This window comes from Rhopalosiphum maidis, chromosome 1 (assembly GCF_003676215.2).
Source record: "Rhopalosiphum maidis isolate BTI-1 chromosome 1, ASM367621v3, whole genome shotgun sequence".
Lineage (NCBI taxonomy): Eukaryota > Metazoa > Arthropoda > Insecta > Hemiptera > Aphididae > Rhopalosiphum > Rhopalosiphum maidis.
Genome location: NC_040877.1, coordinates 69,716,395 through 69,737,641, shown reverse-complemented (window position 1 = coordinate 69,737,641; position 21,247 = coordinate 69,716,395). Strand labels below are relative to the sequence as shown.

Sequence of the window (21,247 nt, the reverse complement as noted above, 5' to 3'; positions counted from 1 at the left end):
TGACATCTCGCGTTGTCGTCGCCGCACTACGCGCCCGGTCGGTACTTCCGTCATCGCGGGTTCACGTCGCGAGTCATACGTGCCATACCCCGGAACCGCCGTTATCGCGCACAGCCCGAACTCCGGTTTGTCCCGGGTCGCGGCTGATATTTATCGCACATACCGACGCACTTCCGGCCGTCCGTAACGCGGGCGGCGGTCGCGCGTCCCACCACCGCGGCCGCGTCGGTTCGCGCTCCACTCCCCACCCTTCTTCCTACCGGCGACCACAGACTTGCCGGAGACCGTCACGGCAGCTATACCGACGACGGTGTTTTTTCGCACCGAGAGCGGTCGTCACGTACGCGCATTTTTGTACCCGACGCTTGTGATAACCTCGGAAGTAACGCGTCTCCTCGAAATCACCACCACCACCACCATCACCACCCATTGGAGACGTGACGACGCGACGAAAACGTTCTCGGTTAACGGCTTTCCGACGGCGGCGGTCGCGTCGCACAGCCGCAGCGCCCGTGTACGCGACTCGCAATGGACCGCCGCCGCCGCCGCCAACTGAACGGCCGCGCACCGGTAACGGTCGCTAACCGCTGTTTCGGTCGTACCGGCGGCGGTACGGTCTGCCGTACCGGTACCGGTCGTGTCGCTAGCAGTGCGCGCGCGGACAACAGCGGTACCGGCGACGCGGGCAACGGTGCAGCCATCGGCAGCGGCATCACCTGCGGCGGCAGCGGTCCGACCACGAGAACGCTCGTCCGACACCGACGCGAGATCGTTTGGGTTTTGCGGTCGGGTGGTATTTTCGCGTAAGGTAAGCTCAGGCCGGAGCGGATATTTACGTCGTCGGCACGATTATTATTGTGGAAATCGCGCGATACCGACAACCGTATAATGTCGTTTGTGACGAAATAATAAATTATTTCGATTTGTGAAATTTGTAGTTGTCACAACACGAACGACGTTCCCTTCGAAAGCAATGTACATGATATATTACACTAGCGTTGTGGTTGTTTGATTCGAGTATATATATATATTATGTAATAAAAAAACATTTTTATTATTTCGTCTACAATAAATTCTTAAAAAATAAGTATTCCCCGGCAAAAAATCATCGTAAGAGAGAAAAACAATTATTTTTCCGAGCGCCGTGTGATTGTAGTACTAATAATAGTCGCACACTATTTGCCAGTTTAAAATGTAATGTCAATAAGTTCATTTGACAAAATAATATTGTAATGATAATTATATTATATTATACTCGTATTTTATTAGTAAACGATAGCGTTTAACTGCAGTAATGATTGCAATATTGTTAAACACTATTATATAGAATACATCATAATGAAACGGTTTATTCTTACATTTATGACCCTACGATTTTAATATTATTCTATAACACGGTGAATTAGCATACAATAATGTTTAATGTTGTATGGCCAAATAATGTGTTTAGTGTTCGCGGACGTCGTGACCAGCTTTGTTTCAATTGTTCCTCTAAGTAATTCAATTACCTATACTTATGCACAACAACAAATCATAATACCATTTTGGTTACGATCCGAAATAGCCGACACTATCCTGTTGGCTGTTGTGCGAGGTGTACACGGTCTCTAAAATCTATTATATTGTGTAAACTGTCAATACACGTGCGTCTGTCTAGCGTGCTGTCCCGGTACAACGTTCAATTTACAATTTATCATAGTTGCATTTAATTACTGATCCGCGATAACGACTGAAAATAGGTTTGCACATACATGTTATAGTAGTGTTTACAAATAAATAGCAAAAAAATAAAACATTTTTTTTTTTTTTGAGACGGTGCCTCTGGTCTACATTTTTATGCCATGTCTTAAAGTCTGCTTAAATATTATAAACTTTATAGTTATATAATGAAAAATAATGACGTGTATTATTTGACAGGTGTTTACATTTTTTTTTTTAATTTGGAAATAAACATTTTTGCAACTAATAGGTGAAAAATCAACAAACTTGAGACTGAATAAGAACTATTAAAAAATATTAATTTTTGATTTTTAGAGAAATTATATCATCAAATTGGCCTGGTCATTTAAAAATACAGCTTTCGTGTGAAAATCGGATTGTTTTTTATCATACTCAGTTACTTATTTTATTACACAAACCATTGATGGAGTTTATAATTCGCAATCATATAATACACTTACTAATAATTACATTTCGATATACATACTTATTTTTACGGATATATCCATTTGTGTTTCACATCACAATGTTACGCGAACTCCAGTTATTTTGAAATATAAGCAGCAAATGAGTTTTAGTGATTATGCAGGTAATATAGGTATACTGTAATATAGTGCACCGATAGTGAAGTGATAATGTTTATTGCAACGCGTATACATTATACGCACAAAATAATGTTATGTTTTTAACCGACACGGTTAAAATAATATAACGGTACGCGTGGAAATATTCGTTGGTTAGTGAAATCAATTATTGTTTGTGTTAGGTACTTAGTGTATCCACACTAATACAACAGATATAATATTGTGACCCGTATAATACTATATAAAAAAAAACATTTAATTTGACCCTCTGCCGTTGTTTGTCTGTACCTACAACAATAATATATCACGTCGTCAAATCGGGAATTCAATTGTGTTTGAAATTATTTCGATTTATCCGACTGTAAACAATTATGTTTGTGAATCATTGTACGTACGCTACCCGTGTAACCGTATGCACGCCGTAACTAAAATAAATTGAAATCAAAATAATTTTTTTACAAAACAGATATGCATAACTATTAATAAATAAACCTCACGATTAAACTATTACCATATTATTATAGTATATCGTGTATTCGTGTACGTACGGCTTATATATTTTATTATATGGTTTTAAACGTTTATAAATCCGTTTGGTGCATAAAACTCTGTTTTCCATGTTGTCAATCATCTTTCACGCACAACGTGAATAATATTTCTTGTTATTTAATATTGATCTAATCAAATTTGAACGATAATATTATTAGTAATGCGTGTTATTAGATATTATGCGAATAATATCAATATTAAGAAATTCGGAAGTAAGGAATTTCGATAGTTGAATTAAAATTCTATTATACCACATATACTACATGGTATTATAATATTATTAAATATTCTACCAAATTTCCAGTAACCGTTTTTTATTTTTATTTTACACATAATATACATGATACGCACAAAGCAAGTTTTGATTGTTATTTTCTTATCTCGGAAGTCGGGGTCCGTATAGCTGTGCGCCTATTCACATTATGATATAATATATTACTTTCTATTTTACTATATAGATGTTTGCGGAAATAATATACAATATAATACATTAGATTTTGATACATCGGAATTCCAATGGCTCGAACCCCTTCGTACCGTGCACAAAACTACTATCAGTTATCAAACGTATTTTATTACTTTAAACTTTTGATATCCATCTGAATTGCTTTCTATCCACAAGACCCAAAAACTTATTTTAACAGTTTTTGGTTTATATAAAAATGTATAGTATTTATTGTTTACCACCGCGATGTATATTTTCATTATTTATTATTATTTTTTAAATTGGAAGATACAAAAAAATGATATTCTTCTACTTCAAAAACGTTGTTTTCTTAATTATACCGGAAGGAAATACTATAATATGTAATATTTCATATTATCTATATGAATATTATCTAAATGTTTAAACGAAAGTATATGGTGAATAAATCTCGTTGAAAACGGATTAAGTGTAATATGTGTATTAGTATATAACTATAAAACACACAATACCACGTTTGAATGGAAATGTAGTAAAGAGGCACATTTAACTACTCATTACCAACAACAGCACACACAGGACTGCGTCTTATCACGGACAGAGAATACAAACACTTTCATATGGTTACAACTCTGCTGTAAATTTAAGTGCCTTATTTATTATAACGTGCAGCAAAAATAATAACGAGCAAAAACGTACCGGGATGGGGCGGAGATCGTATCAAGTGTAGTATATAATCAGCCGGCTTATTTAATATTGACCCTGTAATCAAAATGGTAATTGAGGTGCGGACGAGCAGCGCAGCGTCGCGCAAATGAATTTATAGACCACCCCTGTTCGCATTCCGTGTACCACGGGCGTAGTGAGTTTAAATTGCCTACTCGACGCGCCGGCATACTAGCGACTGCACGATACAACGGCGAAGTACATATTTCTATCAGCAGCTAAACAACGTCGGGCTATCATAATAACGGTAAAAGTAAAAAAAAATTTTCCGCGTCCGTCGGTGGCAAGCATTTATGTGTACGAATAAAAAAAATATAATATACGCATTCACCCGGTGGAAAATACCGCGTACCATAATATTATACTGTTGTTATGATAAAATACGTTGCGAGTTGTAGGCCCGGAAGAGTTGCGCACAAACCGGAGCTCGGCCGGCGGATGATTTATGGTCGGTGGACAGACACAAATGGCCCATTCCGTCCTGCGGATCAAGCGCTGTGCCCTAATCTCGACCCACAAATTTATGGCGAATTATGCACGCGACCACACGCGCAGACAGATTGCTGTGTGTGTGCGTGTATTTGTTTTATATATAATATACCACAACGTCAACTTAATCGCAGAGGACGTGACGAAGTATTATTTATTTTTTTTTTTTAGCGAAAAAAAGCTCAGTTTTTGAGCACTCGGGCATGCCGCCGCCGCTGGTCTTTTTATCTGAATAATAGCGGAGATAAATCGTCTCGTTGCGATTCTGTGGAAAACGGACTCGATTATATATATGTTTATTTGCTACCATTTATAGACTGTCTTTCGAGATTTTATACCAAAAACTAATGCAAGGGATCTTGAAAATGTAATCTGTTTAATCTAAGTTTAAAAGTAGTATTCAATTTAAGATAACATCGTTTGTCTATTTTTTGTCTTATTGTATTTATTTTTTTTTATCATGAAAGTGTTTTCCAAAGTTTTTCGAACAAAACAACGAAGAAAATATCACACACCATATTTTGTAAGCCACTCTATAGCTCTTTTAGTCATTATAGAATCTCAAAAAACTTTCGTGCCCAGAATATATTATATATTATGATAGCATAGTTGACGTGTGAAAATGTGCGTTTAGGGTCATATAAACAACTACATGTTACTACCACGGCAGTATTGGCGAAAACAGTTTGTTTTTATTTTTATTTTTAAATAATGATTATTCAAGACAATATAGTGTTTTGTAATATTTATTTCAATATGTTTTTGTCGTCTTGCCAATCGTCCAGCATAATCTGTCCAAACGGAAAAAAATAATTTCATAAAAACACAAAATGTGATATAATATCATTCCACGCTGTATATTTTCATTACTATAAAATATATATTTAAAACAAATTAGCGAAAATATATCCAGAACGCTAATAATTAACGATCATATAATTTGATTAAAATTAATATAAAGAAATGCAGCTTATAAAATATGGTCATCGATATTTTTTTAAATTATATAAATTAAAAATATAATATAATTAAAACAACCATACCGATAAATTGAATTATTATTTTTTAATCGCTAAGAGATACAATCTCTGATTATATTATATTTTAATCTTTTGATCAAAATTCTGTTTAACTGGAACTTCAGTATAAAATATTATAAAATAAAAACTAAGTGGGTATTTATTAAAATGAATATTGAAAATATAAATATTCCTATCTGTTTAGTTGATAAAAATTTTACACTGTACTAGGAAATGTCATCAAATTCCATTAACAAATATGGTGGAGCTGACATGATTTGTTTGTTTACGACAGGTATCCAATGGTGTGTGTAAATATAATATGACAAGTATAATTAGAAGTAATTTTGTAATCAAACATTTGAACCTTTTTCGAATAAACTATTATAAATTTAAACAGTGTATCTGATATAAAATATAACAATAATAAGTACACAAAGTGATTAATCACCCATTCTCTCGCCATTTATCGTCTTCCATAATGCAGTTATACAAAATCTGATTTTTTTTAAAAATCTTGAGGTATTATGTCCTACTTTAAGAGTGTCCTTTGAAGTTAAGGACTTGTGTTTTTCTAATTGCACCAACCCTTTTACGCAGTCAATTATTTAACGGATAATTTTTATGACATTTTGAGGTATACAAATAAAAATGTAAATGAGTTTTCGAGTTATATGATTTTATATAAAAAGAAAATATGTTCACGAAAACAGGTTTGGGAGATATGGAGGTTATGGTTATTTGAAAATTTTAGTATTTTATAATAAATTAGCAACCAATATTTTTAATTAAAAAAAAAATGGTCCTAGTATAATAAATAATATATTCTATATGACATATATTTTAAATTTTTATAAAACCATTTTTTAAAACTTTTATTTTTAATATAAACATAATAACTAAAAAACTTCTCATTAAAATTGTGAATTAAGTGCCTACATCAAATAACTATAAACTGATGAATATACAGTAAAAAAATAGGTCGGTTTGAAAAAAATAATGTTATATAGTGATAAGACGCTTTTTAATATAAGTACAAACAAATCCCAAAAATTTAAAAAAAAATATATTTAAGTAAATTTTAAAATTTTAAATATTAGAATTTGAATACATACATTATAAAAAAGAAAATTGATATAAGCATGTTCTGCGAATCACCCTATATATATTTACAGTGGATAAAGGAAGTACAATATATTATTCGGCCAAAGTCCGCTTACATTTACCTCAGTTTCCGTGCGCGCCATACGAGTTGCAGCGCCCATGCTGACACTCAAGTGCCTATACCTATACACGGGCTTCCGCCGAGAATAAAATATGATTGTTGTTAAACACGCCTCCGAAATAAAGTCATCTTTTTTCCGTCTGTCGGACGACATAAGAAGAAAAAAAAAAATGAAACGAAGGAGAAAAAAACCGTAACTCTGTACAGTATTGTTGTCAACAAACACAATTTTCTGCAGCGCGCTTACGAAGCTCGACAGTTGTGTGACAGGGCATGGCGGTAGGTGGGCGGAAGAAGATATCATATTATTTTTCATTTATACATGAGGCCGTAATATTTTTCAACCTCCCGCAACATTGTTCCAATACATCGTTTACGATATAATATAGAAACTATAATGGACTTTACCGCGTAAATAACAACTCACGCTGATTCGGGATCTGTGTATATGTGTATATAGTGTACAAAACTACAATGTACATATTATATTATTTAAAGTATAATAAGAAGTTACAATATGCGTTAATTGAATGCGATGGGTGGTGGGTCAATTCGAAATGCCCAAGAAGTTTGTAAAACTGTCTAAGTATAGCGTCACTTGTACCTACGGCATATTATTTAACGGTGATAATCATTGTTGCGACAAAAAGTGAGCATTTTACAAAATTTTATTGTACGATCAACACGGGTGAATGGAAAATTCAATAGCCCATTGGAATTTGGAATATTTTGCTCAAATAATATAGAAACTTAAAATTTATCGAAGACTATAATATAAGATATTGACATTTTCAATCGATTATCTATATTATAATGAATATAAGGATGTATATGTGTGATAGGATTATATTATTAGATGTTATACTCATGTATAACCAATTATATTGAATTATTTATAACATAATGTATGTGTATACACGTAAAATTATACATATTATACAATATTAAACTCATTATGTTACAATTTTATTTTTAAAACTTCATAATCTACGTATAACTATCTGTAATGTATTTCATTAAACTTATTTATAGTTAAAGAATATTTTTTTAATAAAAACCAGTATTTTTACTATTAATATATTGTTAAATTTATTTATTAACATAAAAACTGCATAAATATTCGATTATAGTATAAAAAAAAAGTTTTTATATAGTTTTATTATTTTACATTGACCGCATTTCTATGATTTATATTTTTGCATATTATCTTATTAATACCGCTCAAAACAAAATGCAAATTATAATAATATATTTACTATAGAAAATATATGTAATACAGATAAAAAAATAAAAAAAATAAAGTGAAACGAAAATATTGTTTTGGACAGTTGAATTGGATTTGTGTTCACAGATGTCTGATAATTTAATTCTACAATAACTATTAAACTTGTAACGAAAATAGAAAGATAGCAGTATAGTATGTTTACATTATATTACATTTAAAGACGATTTTATAAAAGCTACTACTCAAAAGGCTTGTCATAATATTTCTAAAAAAATATGAAAAGTTGTGATACATATTAAATTTAAGAATAAAAAAAGAAATATAAAATCATACGTTGCATTATAAATTTAAAGAATGGTATAATGCTTGTATGAGCATAAAATATTTTTTTTTTTAATACGTGATATTTTAAACATAATACTATACATTATATGCAATTATAAGAAAATTTTTATAAGTAAAATGAATCCAGTTTTGTCTGAAATATTTATACATATTATACTGGTTCATAGAGTTAATTTTTAATCTCATTTATATATTTTATCGTAATTTAAATATGATATTCCAGTAGGTGTATACATCTTATTATCAGTCGTGTTATAATGGCTATTATTAGATATTTAATACATTGTGTTCATACATAATAGTTAAATGTATCTTTTATTATTTTATTTTTATTCTTTTATTAGTTATTTTGTATCTTTATGTCATAAGCTAAGTCCATAAAAACACACTTACTCGTAAGAACTTGTATATTAATAAGGCCACTCAGTCGATATTGTTTTTATATTTTAAATAAACCATAAGATAACTTATACTTATTTTAATTTTAATCGAGAAAAAAATTGTTTTCATAATGCATAGTTGTTCTAGGAATCACCGTCCATTGAAGAATTTTTTACACACCCAGAATATAAATCATTGTATAACATTTACAAATTCGAGAAATTGTATTCACAGACTTTTTGGTATTCAGCGTGTATAATACATAATATAATATTTGTATTCACTATGCAACTTTCCGTAAATAAGTAAAATTTCTATATAAAAAAAGTTTTTTGATATAAATAATAAATAACAATATCATAAACATTTTTGATACTTATATCATTTTTTGATATTTTATTTTTATAAATTGATTCAAACTTTCAATAGTTGTAAACGATAATATGTCCTTTGCAGAACTATTGACATCACGTAATAATTGTTTTGGTACTATTAAAATAGGAAGTATAGTAATAGTATAGTAAGTATTATAGTAAATAGTAAACAAATGGTGGCCAAATAATATTTATTTTTTCAATTTTCTCGTTAATCACATTGTCATTGTTTGTTTTTAGGATCGTATGGTGTTTGGCTTTAGGGCTGGCTGCGATCATGTGGCACTCGGGTGGCATGGGCAGCCACGGCGGTGGCTGGATGAAGCTGATGGGCATGGTGCACAGGGACCGGAGATCGGCGCAACGACATGTACAGGACGCCGCTACAGCATTATTGGCTCCCATCGACAGGTACGCTATGACGATAATAGTATCACATCAAATAAACGGACCTAATCTCTACCGCGCTCTCCAGTCTTACTCAGTTTCCTCTCTATCTCTCTCACTCTTTCTATTTCACTTCTTTTCACATACACATACACGATACCCTTCTTTACATACACCTTCTATAGATATACCATTATAGATATGTGTATGTATATATATCCTTTTTTATCTCTATCTCTCTTAGATCTTATGACGGATAAAATAATAATGCATTAGGCCAATAATACGTATAGTCTTAAGTGAATTATACGATTAAAATATTTAAATGCACTTAATATTATATAATGTTATTACGATGTGGAATTTTAAAAGTTTTTGATGAATATGTTATGTATTTTAAAAGTGTTAACAAAAAAAAAGTAACATAAAAAATGGAGCCATCGATTGCGAACTGCATTTACACAATATTTTTCACGCCTGAAAAAAAACTTTTAACATACACGTAAAGCTTTAACCTTGCATCAGCAGAATATGTTTTTTTTTTTCATATTATTTTCTCAACCGTGGTTTAAAATAACATCTGTGTAAGTTCAGAAAACATAATTGCTGAAACTTCGTTATAAAATTAATTGAGTTTAATAAACTATAACGACTGTATCTATAAATAAATTTAACTTAGTTACTGAGAATAAATATATTTTTTAGTTGGGGTAAATAATTATTTAAAACGTTAAATAATATACAATTTTTCTTATATACTTACAATTATTTAAATTAATTAATTTTTTCTCAATCTTCGCTGTTTTCGTTGCTTTCAGTTACTGAATATACAGTTTATATTTCTTACAGTAAAAATGTCAAATAATAGATGTATATAATATTCTTGTATTAATGATTTTTTTTTTTTAATCAGTTTATATGGTTTACTCACATTTAATAAAATATCTTGTTTATGTTCCACAAAGGCAAAAACCGTGTAAATTAATAAATTCATCACATTGCTTTTTTAATGTTGAATTTTATTGTTGATAAAATTTAATAATTTGAAATAAATATTTAAATAAACCTGAACATTTACATTATGTGTGATTTTAATTATTTGTTCTCTAGTCTCTATATAAAAAAATGTTTGACATCACTAATCCTTTTAATTGTGGATAAATAAAAATATTTGATTGATTATATTTGAACGCGATACGTATATTATAAATTATAAAAAAACTAAACGGACATATCGATGTGAATTTATTATTTTAGGTGCATACATTTAATTCACTGTGATATACATTATAAAAAATATTTGTAACGTATAATTTATAATTTTTATCATTTGAATGATACAGTTACTGTTAATTGAATATGTTCAAAAATATAAAACACCATATTTTATTTTAGATGAATATATTAATTTGTAAGAAGTACTCTTTGAACCCGCGGTATAAATGTTAAGTTAGGTAATTTATAGTGACACCCGGTGATAAACGTTACGTTTCTTTTTATTATAATTCACTAGTTCCTCTTTTTTGTCTCTAAGATAAATTCAGTAAACATATGTACATGTATATGAATATAATTATTCCTGTATAGCATTTATATTTACATCTATCTTGTAGCATGGCGCATTTTTTTAGTTCGTTTGTAATTAAATTACTTTATGTTTAATATTTTTTACAAATTCTTTTATTTGTTTTTTACTGATAAATACGAATTTTTTTTTTTTAACTGACCACTTAAAATTAAAATATTTTAATTAAATAACAGCTTTAGTTTTTACATAACTATATAAATGTAACACAATAATGATATTTAATTAAAATATTATAGTTAGATACACCTCATCATCAATTTTTTATTTAAATTGACTATGGATATTTTTCATTAACCTGCCTAATCATTTTTTAATTTTATTTTAGATTTTTAAAAATAAAACTAACGCATATTAAAATGGTACGTCATTATTTTTAAATACACTTTTCTGGAAAATTAAAAACTATAAATCGAATAAGTTACTTTTGGTGGTAATAACTATTTAATTACGTTCTAAGCTATCTGCAGTGATTATTCCGCATTTATGAAAATGTTAAATCGACGAGTATTATTTATAAATGAAACCTTAACCGCATAAACGAAAAGCATTTATGTATCTCGTGGGGATATAACGGGTATAACAATAATTAGGAGTAATCAAATGAAATCTAAAACGATTTGTGTAATTGTTCATCAGGGATATTACAATTTAATTTCATACCTGGAAATATTTTTAATTCAAAATCATACAATGTTGATCACAAATGTTAATAATATTGTTCTCTGTTAAGTATGTGTTCCTATATCATGTTAAACTATTATATTATTACTTACGTGAATTTTACGGATTATTATATGTAGGTATATAAGTGGTTAGGATATTTTTGTGTGTCATTAATCATTATTTGTCATTTTAAAGCGTAAGGCATAATATAGTTCATATTTTATAGAGTTATTAGAATGAAATGCAATTCCTTTGTTTTTTTTTTTTTTTAATTAAGTAGGTACCTATATAATAAAACAAAATCAAAACAACAGCAATATAATAGCCCATGAAATAATATTAATGGATAAGCAAGTATAATGCGACGTAGTCTTCGTGTAGTCATTATAATAAAAGAACCCCCAACAATGACTAACTGATGATAATAAACTGTAAGATCAAAAATACATGATGTATGTACATTAAACTCGGGGTAAATACAAAAACCTGAAATGGAAGTTCATAACATTTTTCCATTTCATATTTAGTATTGTTATAATAAAATAATACTTTTTAGAAGATATATTTAATTTAAAACTTAATGCATGATACAAATTTTTGCTAAGTAATATAAATAACAAGTAAATCGCTTGATAACCGTTTAATCGATACCAATTTATTTTAAGCTGGAATCTCCAGGAAATATTATAATATACTGTACGTTTGTATTATGTTTATATAAGGGTAATGTATTTTTACATCATAAGACATAAATGGGGTTTCTATTATTATATTTTAGGTAATAAAAAACATAAAACTAAAAAAATACATTCATACGAAATATAATATCATACATATTTTATTTTGATTCAATTAATATATACATGTAAAAAGTATATTATATTAAGTCAATATCATCTTAATTGTTATAACCTTATGCATAGATCGTACTATAAATAATATAAAATTACTCTAATTATTTTGAAAATTACATGGTATATTTAGAAAATAATAATATACATACAAATTTGAGGAATTTTCATTATTTTTATTTGTCATTAAAATATTGAATTTTACAAAAATTGAAACGTAGTAAGTATGTCTATAAAAAGAAATTATGCAACAATATTTTTCAACATTTTTTTAATTTCTCTAATTGTATAGTTTTTATTTAAGAAATTAATTAATTAAAATAAAATTACATAAAATTGTTATGATGCGTTTGAACATTGTCTAATTTCATCCAAATTTTAATTTTAAATGATAATCGAAACAATGTGACTGCAAATTTATATATTAAATTATCATAGCCCTTGAAAATGTCGAATGTTTATAAATACCTTTATTTTGTCAAAATGTTTTTTATAAATAAGATATGCCTAGAAAATGATAATATAAATGCGTATTTTAGTTGAATAACAATAAAAAAAAAATCAACTTTGTTAAAGCTGGTATTGTGTAAATATTTCTTTTTCACGGGTTTTCGTTAGTTTTACAAATTGTTTTTAAAAGTACTGGACATACTCAACTTTCGGCTTTCAAATGTACCCACATTTGCTACCATTATCTATCCAAAAAAAAAAAAGGAATTGAAAAAAATATCAATGTAAAATGTAAAACCAATACTTCATGTTACATTCATAGATTCACTAAAATTTACAAAATATATCATCAATAAAATAGAGTATTTTACTAAAATACATGACCAAAAAAAAAAAAATTTGCTACTAAAGGTATGACAAAAATTGTTAATATTATATGATGAGTAAATATAATTTAAGAAATATACTCATGTCAGCAAATTCTCAAAAATCATATTTTTAAAAAAGTTATTACGTTCCAAATTAATTTAATTAAAAAAAAAATTGATATTTTAAAAATATTCTAAAAATAAACTACTTGACTTAGATAAATCTTTTTACCATTAAAATTGTTCTTATAATCAGATTCACAAATTGGATATTTTGAATTCTTTTAAAAAAATTTAAATCAAATTTTAAATTTTAATTTACAGTAATAAAAAATAAACATAAAAAAAAATTATATACGTAGCGCGAGGGTCTCTTAATGATAAAAAAAAATTGAAAATATTAATTAGAACAAATGTTATTCCAAAAGTCAGTTCTATGTGTTATAACTTGTATTATCATTATTCTTTACATACGATAATTTCCCCTAAATCTAAACCATACCTAAACAATATGGTACCATTAATTTTCTCGCTTTAAACGTATTTAACTCATATTATGCAAGACGTCTAAGCACCTATTGTTATTACAAATATTATAGTATTCTACATGACTATAATACATGGGTTTAATCTTCACAAGAAACATAATATAAATTCTTGGGACCTAACAAAATTAGAAACTTATACAAACAATAAGTCATCGTTATGTCCTTGTAATTTATTGGCTTTTCCTTTCTAACTTGCATATTATAATAATTTCAGGATCAAGTTCAAAACTATATGTATCTTATATAATATTTTATTTTACAGGTAAATTGATATAAAGAAAATATTTGTAAATAATATAATTAATTTAGTGTATCTTATAAATCATAACTTTATAAGTAAGAGTTTAGAGTAGGTATATTAATATTATAATAAATACAATTTTATAATACATATTTAGTATATAATGTATCAGGGATGATCGTCAATTCAATATAGTAATATACGAGTTAAAAATGTGGATCTAAAATATTAGTTAAACTTGAAGTGTAGATAATCTATATAATCAAATTAAAATAGATTACAAAATGTTGATGAAGATTTAAAATAATAAAACGAAATTATAAATATTTGTTAATATTAGGCATATTTAACTATTATTTTATAAATTGTTAATAAATGTTAAAATGTATATAACTTATTACATAAAAAAGTAAAAACAAATATAATATATAAAAAGAGAATATATTAATAATAAATAAGCGTTTACACATTCTTTTTAATCCGAGTAATAACAATAATTAAATTTCAGACGATATCTTAAAGTTATACTTTTAATATTTCAAATGCACTTTTCTAGGTACTTAGGTTGATCACAATTCCTCACCAAGATACATTATTTTGAACTCATTAACTACTGTTTGTTTATTGTAACCAATAATCATTATTAAGCACAAATAACAATCCATTTATAACTTAAATAAATTGTTGTCGATTATTGACTAAACATTAACGTTCACTAATTACCTACTAGATATATCATTGTACGGTTTTTGTAAATATCGAAGATAAATTGTATAATTTGGATGCTGCCCAAGAAAACAAACATTATTTGAGTTCTTATATTTTCTCAAAGTAGAATCAATTACTTAATACTATTTGTGTCTGAGAATTTTTCTGCATATCATTCATTGTGAAATTCGTTAGAAATAAATGTATAGATTGATTACAAATATTTAAGCTCAAAATATAATAAATTCAAAAAAATATTTAATGTAAAGGTATATAATTGAATATATCAAAAAAGTTGTTCTGTTTGTAATAATATGTTATTAGTTATGACATAATATAGTATAAAATTGAAGAAATAGTGTTTGTAACAATATTGTAATAATTAGTATAAAAATAACTAAGAATATATTATATTAACATTGAATTTAACATATATTTCACATTTTCATACAAGCCATAAAAATATTTATTTTCAGGTATGAAGTCTAGTGTATACGAATGATATTTTTATAGTATTGCCCATGAAAAAAAATTACTTTTGGCACTTGATACTGAATGGTAAATAATGCAGTTAAAAGCAGAAATTTAATTGAAATGGCTACGCAATTAATATTAATAGCGATTGTACAAAAAAAAATATATAATTCTGCGAAAAAAATAAAAATCAAAAAGTATTTTAACGAAGTGATTTTTAAACGTGTCGTAAGTATAATACTTAGTACGAAAAGTCAAGCATTCAAACATTGACAATAATATTATTAAAATATTACTATATTCATATTTTTGAATATTTCGATTAAGTACTATTTTATATTTGGTGGCCAGAGCTGTTGTAATTATCAAGGGAGTATCACGATTTAGACATAATATATTTGCAGGAATCAATGCACCACCATAAATCCTATCATTAAATGTTGACAAATGACATATATTAATAGGTAATAATTATTTACATTAAAAGGATTCAATTGTATAACAAAAACAACTATATGTACATATTGTTTTTGAAAATACCATTTTTGAGCCACTCAGTATATTTTTTACTCTGTTAACATTCGTTGCAGTTTGCCGAGTTACTGAATTTGTACATAAATACTGTCAGTAAATTAAAAAAAAAACTTGTATTTACGCTACAAAAAATATATATATACCATTAATATTGTTTTAAACAATAAAATATGTTATAATGATGTACTTATAATATCGGCTACACGTACTTAAACGGTTAGTTTAATAATCCTGACGTCTCGTCACTGGAGCAGCTGCGTGTAAAGCCGTCAATACAGATTATCGGGACTGATTATCGAATAAACATTTTTTAGATTTTTTTTTCGCTAAGAATCTGGAAAACTTCTCAGGAACGATTTATCTTGTATCTATTATAATACGTTTTGCATATGCAGCATCATAGCCTTTATTATGTAAGTACACCTTAATATATTATGTATACATAATACGCGTATAATAGTAGTAGTGTGTGTATGGGAGAATTTGGGGTGGGTGCGGAATAGGTTTGGGTGAGAATGGGTGATCAATACGACAGCGGGTCGGTGGGGGGGTTGGCGGAGACGACTGGAGCGAGATTCGCGCGCGCGTGGACTCGAAAAGAGCGTTCCGCCCGGGATTTTCGGCGATTCGGTGTCAGCTGGCCAGCCGTGCGCGTACAGACGCAATGCGCTAAAATCTCTCTGCTATAGTACGACTACCGCTGCCTCCCCCGCTTAAGCTACTACTTGCGACCACGAGACACGTGCCCGAATACCAAAAATTTAATTGGTGAAAAAAAATATTTCAAGAAAGTATACTACTGGGTATCGCAACTTAATTTCTTAGGCGCGTAGCACATGCTGAGACAATATAGAACGTCGCGTTATTGCACCGACGAAATTACAAGTCCCGTGACACCCTAAAATTGATATAATTTTGTACACCATTTACAATATTATTATCGTAATGATATTAGTTATAATTCACGCAGTGTAATATTTTTAGTATTATAAATACAATTTTTGAGCGTATAAATATGATGTCAAAACTCGAATACACGCATTGTGGGTGAAAATAATTATCATCGTTATATAAAATATAATATAATAATAATAATTATTATTATCGCAGCGATAGTGCAGTATGTATTATTATATATAATAATAATAATACACAGTCACGTCCCACCAGAGACTTTGGCAACGACCGCGTCGCTGTCGGTTCTTGGCGTTTACCGTCCATTAGCATATCTGTTGAAAGGTTATCGCCGATGTAGCAAACGGTGGCGGCCACCCGTAGGCGTACACTAACAGACACCTGAAGATTTCGTTTCTTTCTTACGATCCTTTTCTCTCTCACTCACTGGCTCTTTCTGTTCGTCGTTTATAATATGCATATAATATTATACTCGTACGGACATATTCATCTATAGACTGTAATGCATATCTTTCGTTTCTCGTTATACATATAAAATTATATATAAATGTGTGTGTGTGTATGTATTTACAGGGTAGTACTAATAATGCTTTATGTCTACAAACTATATTTTTAATTTAATTTTTGTATATACTTTTATGTAAAATGGATTAATGTTTAGATTCTTTACGTCATTTAAAAAATGTTCTGTGACGATACAAACATTTTTTTTCAAATAATAAAATAAAGAGAGGGTAAAAATATCACGTTGTAAAAAATCTAAGTATTTTGAAATGAAACTAAAAGTATACTAAAAAATGTCATAAATCAGAACGTGAATATACGTTAAATTAAAGTATAAGGGCATGTCTGGTGAATCACCCTGTACATATATAAGTACATTACACAATATCATAACGAATTCAAAAAGACCGCTTGGCATCGCCCGTACGTCTCAGCAACTGTTATACCGACGCCGCCGTAGCTATATCGTTGTCTTTTTTTTTTATATATACGCCACTTAACCTAGAAATAGACAGGAGGTGATTCCAAGATTAACTCAATGCGTTCTATTTTCGCCTCTTGACGCCGCCGTTATACGATGGCACATACTTGTTACACACGCACGATGCGTCGCGTGCGCACTATTGTGGTCATTGCGAATTTGGTCAGATTATCTTTGAGTGATGATAATAACAATAACAATAATAACAACAACAACAACAACAACACTGATAGTAGGTGTACGCGCCAAATCAGTGCGTCTGACGGTATCTAGATCAAATAAGGACGACCGATTGATATACATTCATATCTAATTGAAGCCGCAGCGGTGCACTATGACGGCGTTCCGCAAACGTATGCACCATAATATTGACGGGTTATAAGACAAATTATTGTTGCGCGCATACGCGGTGGTATAGTATATCGCATAAAACATGTCGTATTATGCTATTGACTGATTAATGAGTAAATATTATCCTTTCGTGTCTTCCGTGAAAAGCACCTTCTTTATGGGATCATTCGTCTTATATTGGTATATAATATTGTGCACGCGTACCGTCGATAAAGCAAAATAACAATGAAGGAAAATGAAACTAGTCATGCCCTTATCGTGGAGGTCAGTGTTTACAAAAGTTTATTTCCTGTTTTTTTGTATCTTTTTCGTCTCCAAATCAAGTGCGCTTTCTGGACGCTATATTGTTGTATTGTATTATTATTATGAGACAAACGTCGTTATTGTGTCTCGTCGAACGAAATAATATGACGTAAAGCACAGTGGACTCGTCACATTTGTCGGTATACAGATTGGAACGCGTTGACAAATAGCCAACTGTCAAAAAGTGGATTCGAATCCAATTCAGTCACTGGGTTATATGTAGTTTTTCGTGCCGAGGCGATTGAAAAATTGTGTTATATTTAAAAGGCTAAATCGAAGCCGAAAACGACAGACTATTTATCTTAGCTCGTGCATTATTTATAACACTTCCAAGTTCAATTCAATCAATTGCTTTATGATGACATCCAAACAACCAATGCTGAATTAATTTTATATTTTTATTACACTGACGTGTAAGTTTTAATTATAGTATAGTTACTATTTCTGACTTAGAAATTGGAACTTTCGACGTTCCAGTGTCATTTAAACGTAAAATAATTTTTTTCATAACATTATAGGCAATTGGAAATTTTTTTAAATCGTAAGAATTATAAATCCATAAAATATACAATAAGTATTATAACACATAAAATATGAAAAAATATAGTATTGAACAAAAATTGATTCAGTGAACATGACGTTTTGTAAGTCATTATTTGTTTCTGTAAAGTACGAACATTTAATAAATAAAATAAATATTTGAAATTAAGTCAATCAAATTAAATAAATTAAAATATAGAAAAATAATTTAATAAGGTATCTTCCTTTTTAACTGAAACGTACTAATCTCACAATCAGTACCTACCATGGTTATAACTTATTCGTATTTAATATACATATTATATAATTAGTATAGGTACGGCTAGTATTATATTTATTATTATTATTATTATTTATTTTTACTGAAATTAAAAAACTAATTTTATTAATAAATAATAATTTAATGTTTTATGTAAGATAACATATAAATATAATATATTTTATATTATGTAGTAGAACGTGTAATATTATATACCTTTAAAAAAAACTGGACACATATTTTAGTCGTATGAGAATATCTAGATGATGACTTTTTATGATATCGTTTTATTAGGTCTTGCTTTTTATGATTATTGTTACAGACCATGTGTACCTTAAAAGTTTAAAAAATCGTATGATTAATTGTATAGAATTTTAAATGTCAAAATAATATATCAACCTTTTTTTTATAAAACTGACAAAAAACTATGAGCATTTTATCAATATATAGTGCGAAAAAAAGTATTAAACATACAAAAGTGTGCAATCACAAAATAATTGACATTTTTTTATGGTTTTTCAAACAATGCAGTGGAATTGCATTATTTCAATATTCACTGTACACAACAAGCGTTTTAAATAAAATTACTCGACACGTACCTACGTCAATCCGACTGACATTACAACACTTGTACACTTGTACATAATTTTGTATAGTTTACGTGACAAAGACATTATATCATAATATTATTCATCACACTTATGTGTATAGGGGTGAAAATAAAAAGCTCGAGGTTTTGTTTTTTTTCCCCGCCACCCATTAAAAAGGTTTATTTAATCAGTGGAGTGAACGATCGGCTTATACTTTTACCCGCCGCCACCGCCGACGCTACTACGTGACAGCAGCTTTATGTAGTGCCTGAGTGCGTGATATGACAAATGAGCTTATATTTTATAAGGCACCGCATTTTGACCCTGTACAATATTTTATATACACCTACCTACCGGCAACGGGACAGACACGTCTTACTTCTATTAAATTTAAAGTTATTAAAACCACCGTCGTTTTCTTGAGATAGGTTTAATCGCCGGAACTACGCGAGGCTCTTGACGTAATGCGTGCTGTATCTATTACAATATAGTACGTATTTAATGGCGTTTTATACGTTGTTGTTATTATATTGGTATACATAATAATATATACGCGTGTGTGTAACCGGCAGCCACACCGACAAACGTTAAATGGTTTTGGATTACACGCACGTCGCATCACCGTGTAGACTAGACACTCTAGTCTATTTAGCCGACAGTCGGCTGTTATTGTTATACCGTAATTTGCAACGGCGAAAGATTAAGTAACTATTATCAATTATAATATTATCTCGTGACATCTCGAAAACGAAAAAAACACTCGTTACGCGCTAATTCAAGCATATATGCTTTTTATAACGTTAAAATCACGTGAACTTAGATTTTACTATTAATATATCCGTCATTTATATTCGCCCACTACGATAAACGTTTTAAAAGATGTATCGAAGGTATTTATCACACATATTTATCCAGATAATATGATAAAATACACCAAATTAATTAGAAAAACACGAAATTTGCATTAAACTACCTACTCGATTATAGTAAGAACTAAGAGTGATAGACGATAGTGAAAAGTGGTCGTACATTAATTATAAAATATGTTGAATGTTTTGTTTTTTGACATTCCGTAAATAATAATGACCCATTTTAAAAACCGGACGTCAAACCAAAAATTTGCTTTATCCATGCCAAAAATAAATTCTTATCGAGTTTAAATAATATAATTAAAGTATGTTAATTTATTTGTAAGATATTCAGTTCAAAGTTAAAAATATGACTTTTTATTTTTGTCAAGATAAATTTATTATATTATTCAAAAACCGTGTGGTAATTAAATAAAATTAAATGCCCAAATTATATTTTTTTCACTCAAACAACGTTTATAATAATATATTGGTTTTCATATTATTATTCCACAAAATAAACACGAGTATAATAAATAAACTTATCGAAAACAAATAACATTATAATATTAAATATTTATACT

At 29.1% G+C, this 21,247-nt stretch overlaps 1 protein-coding gene across 4 annotated transcripts in view; it reads left to right on the top strand.

Moving 5' to 3' along the window:
• Positions 1–688: 688 nt before the first annotated feature.
• LOC113548314 (potassium voltage-gated channel protein Shaker) overlaps positions 689–21,247 on the top strand; it is a 166,948-nt gene continuing 146,389 nt past the window's right edge. For all 4 annotated transcript variants that reach the window (XR_003404881.1, XM_026949137.1, XM_026949128.1 and 1 more), the window contains exons 1-2: positions 689–808; positions 9,301–9,471. Coding sequence is in view for 3 of the 4 variants with exons in the window: in XM_026949137.1 (XP_026804938.1) it covers positions 9,338–9,471 (134 nt within the window). In the remaining variant the exon portion in view is untranslated. The remainder of the gene's footprint in view (positions 809–9,300; positions 9,472–21,247) is intronic.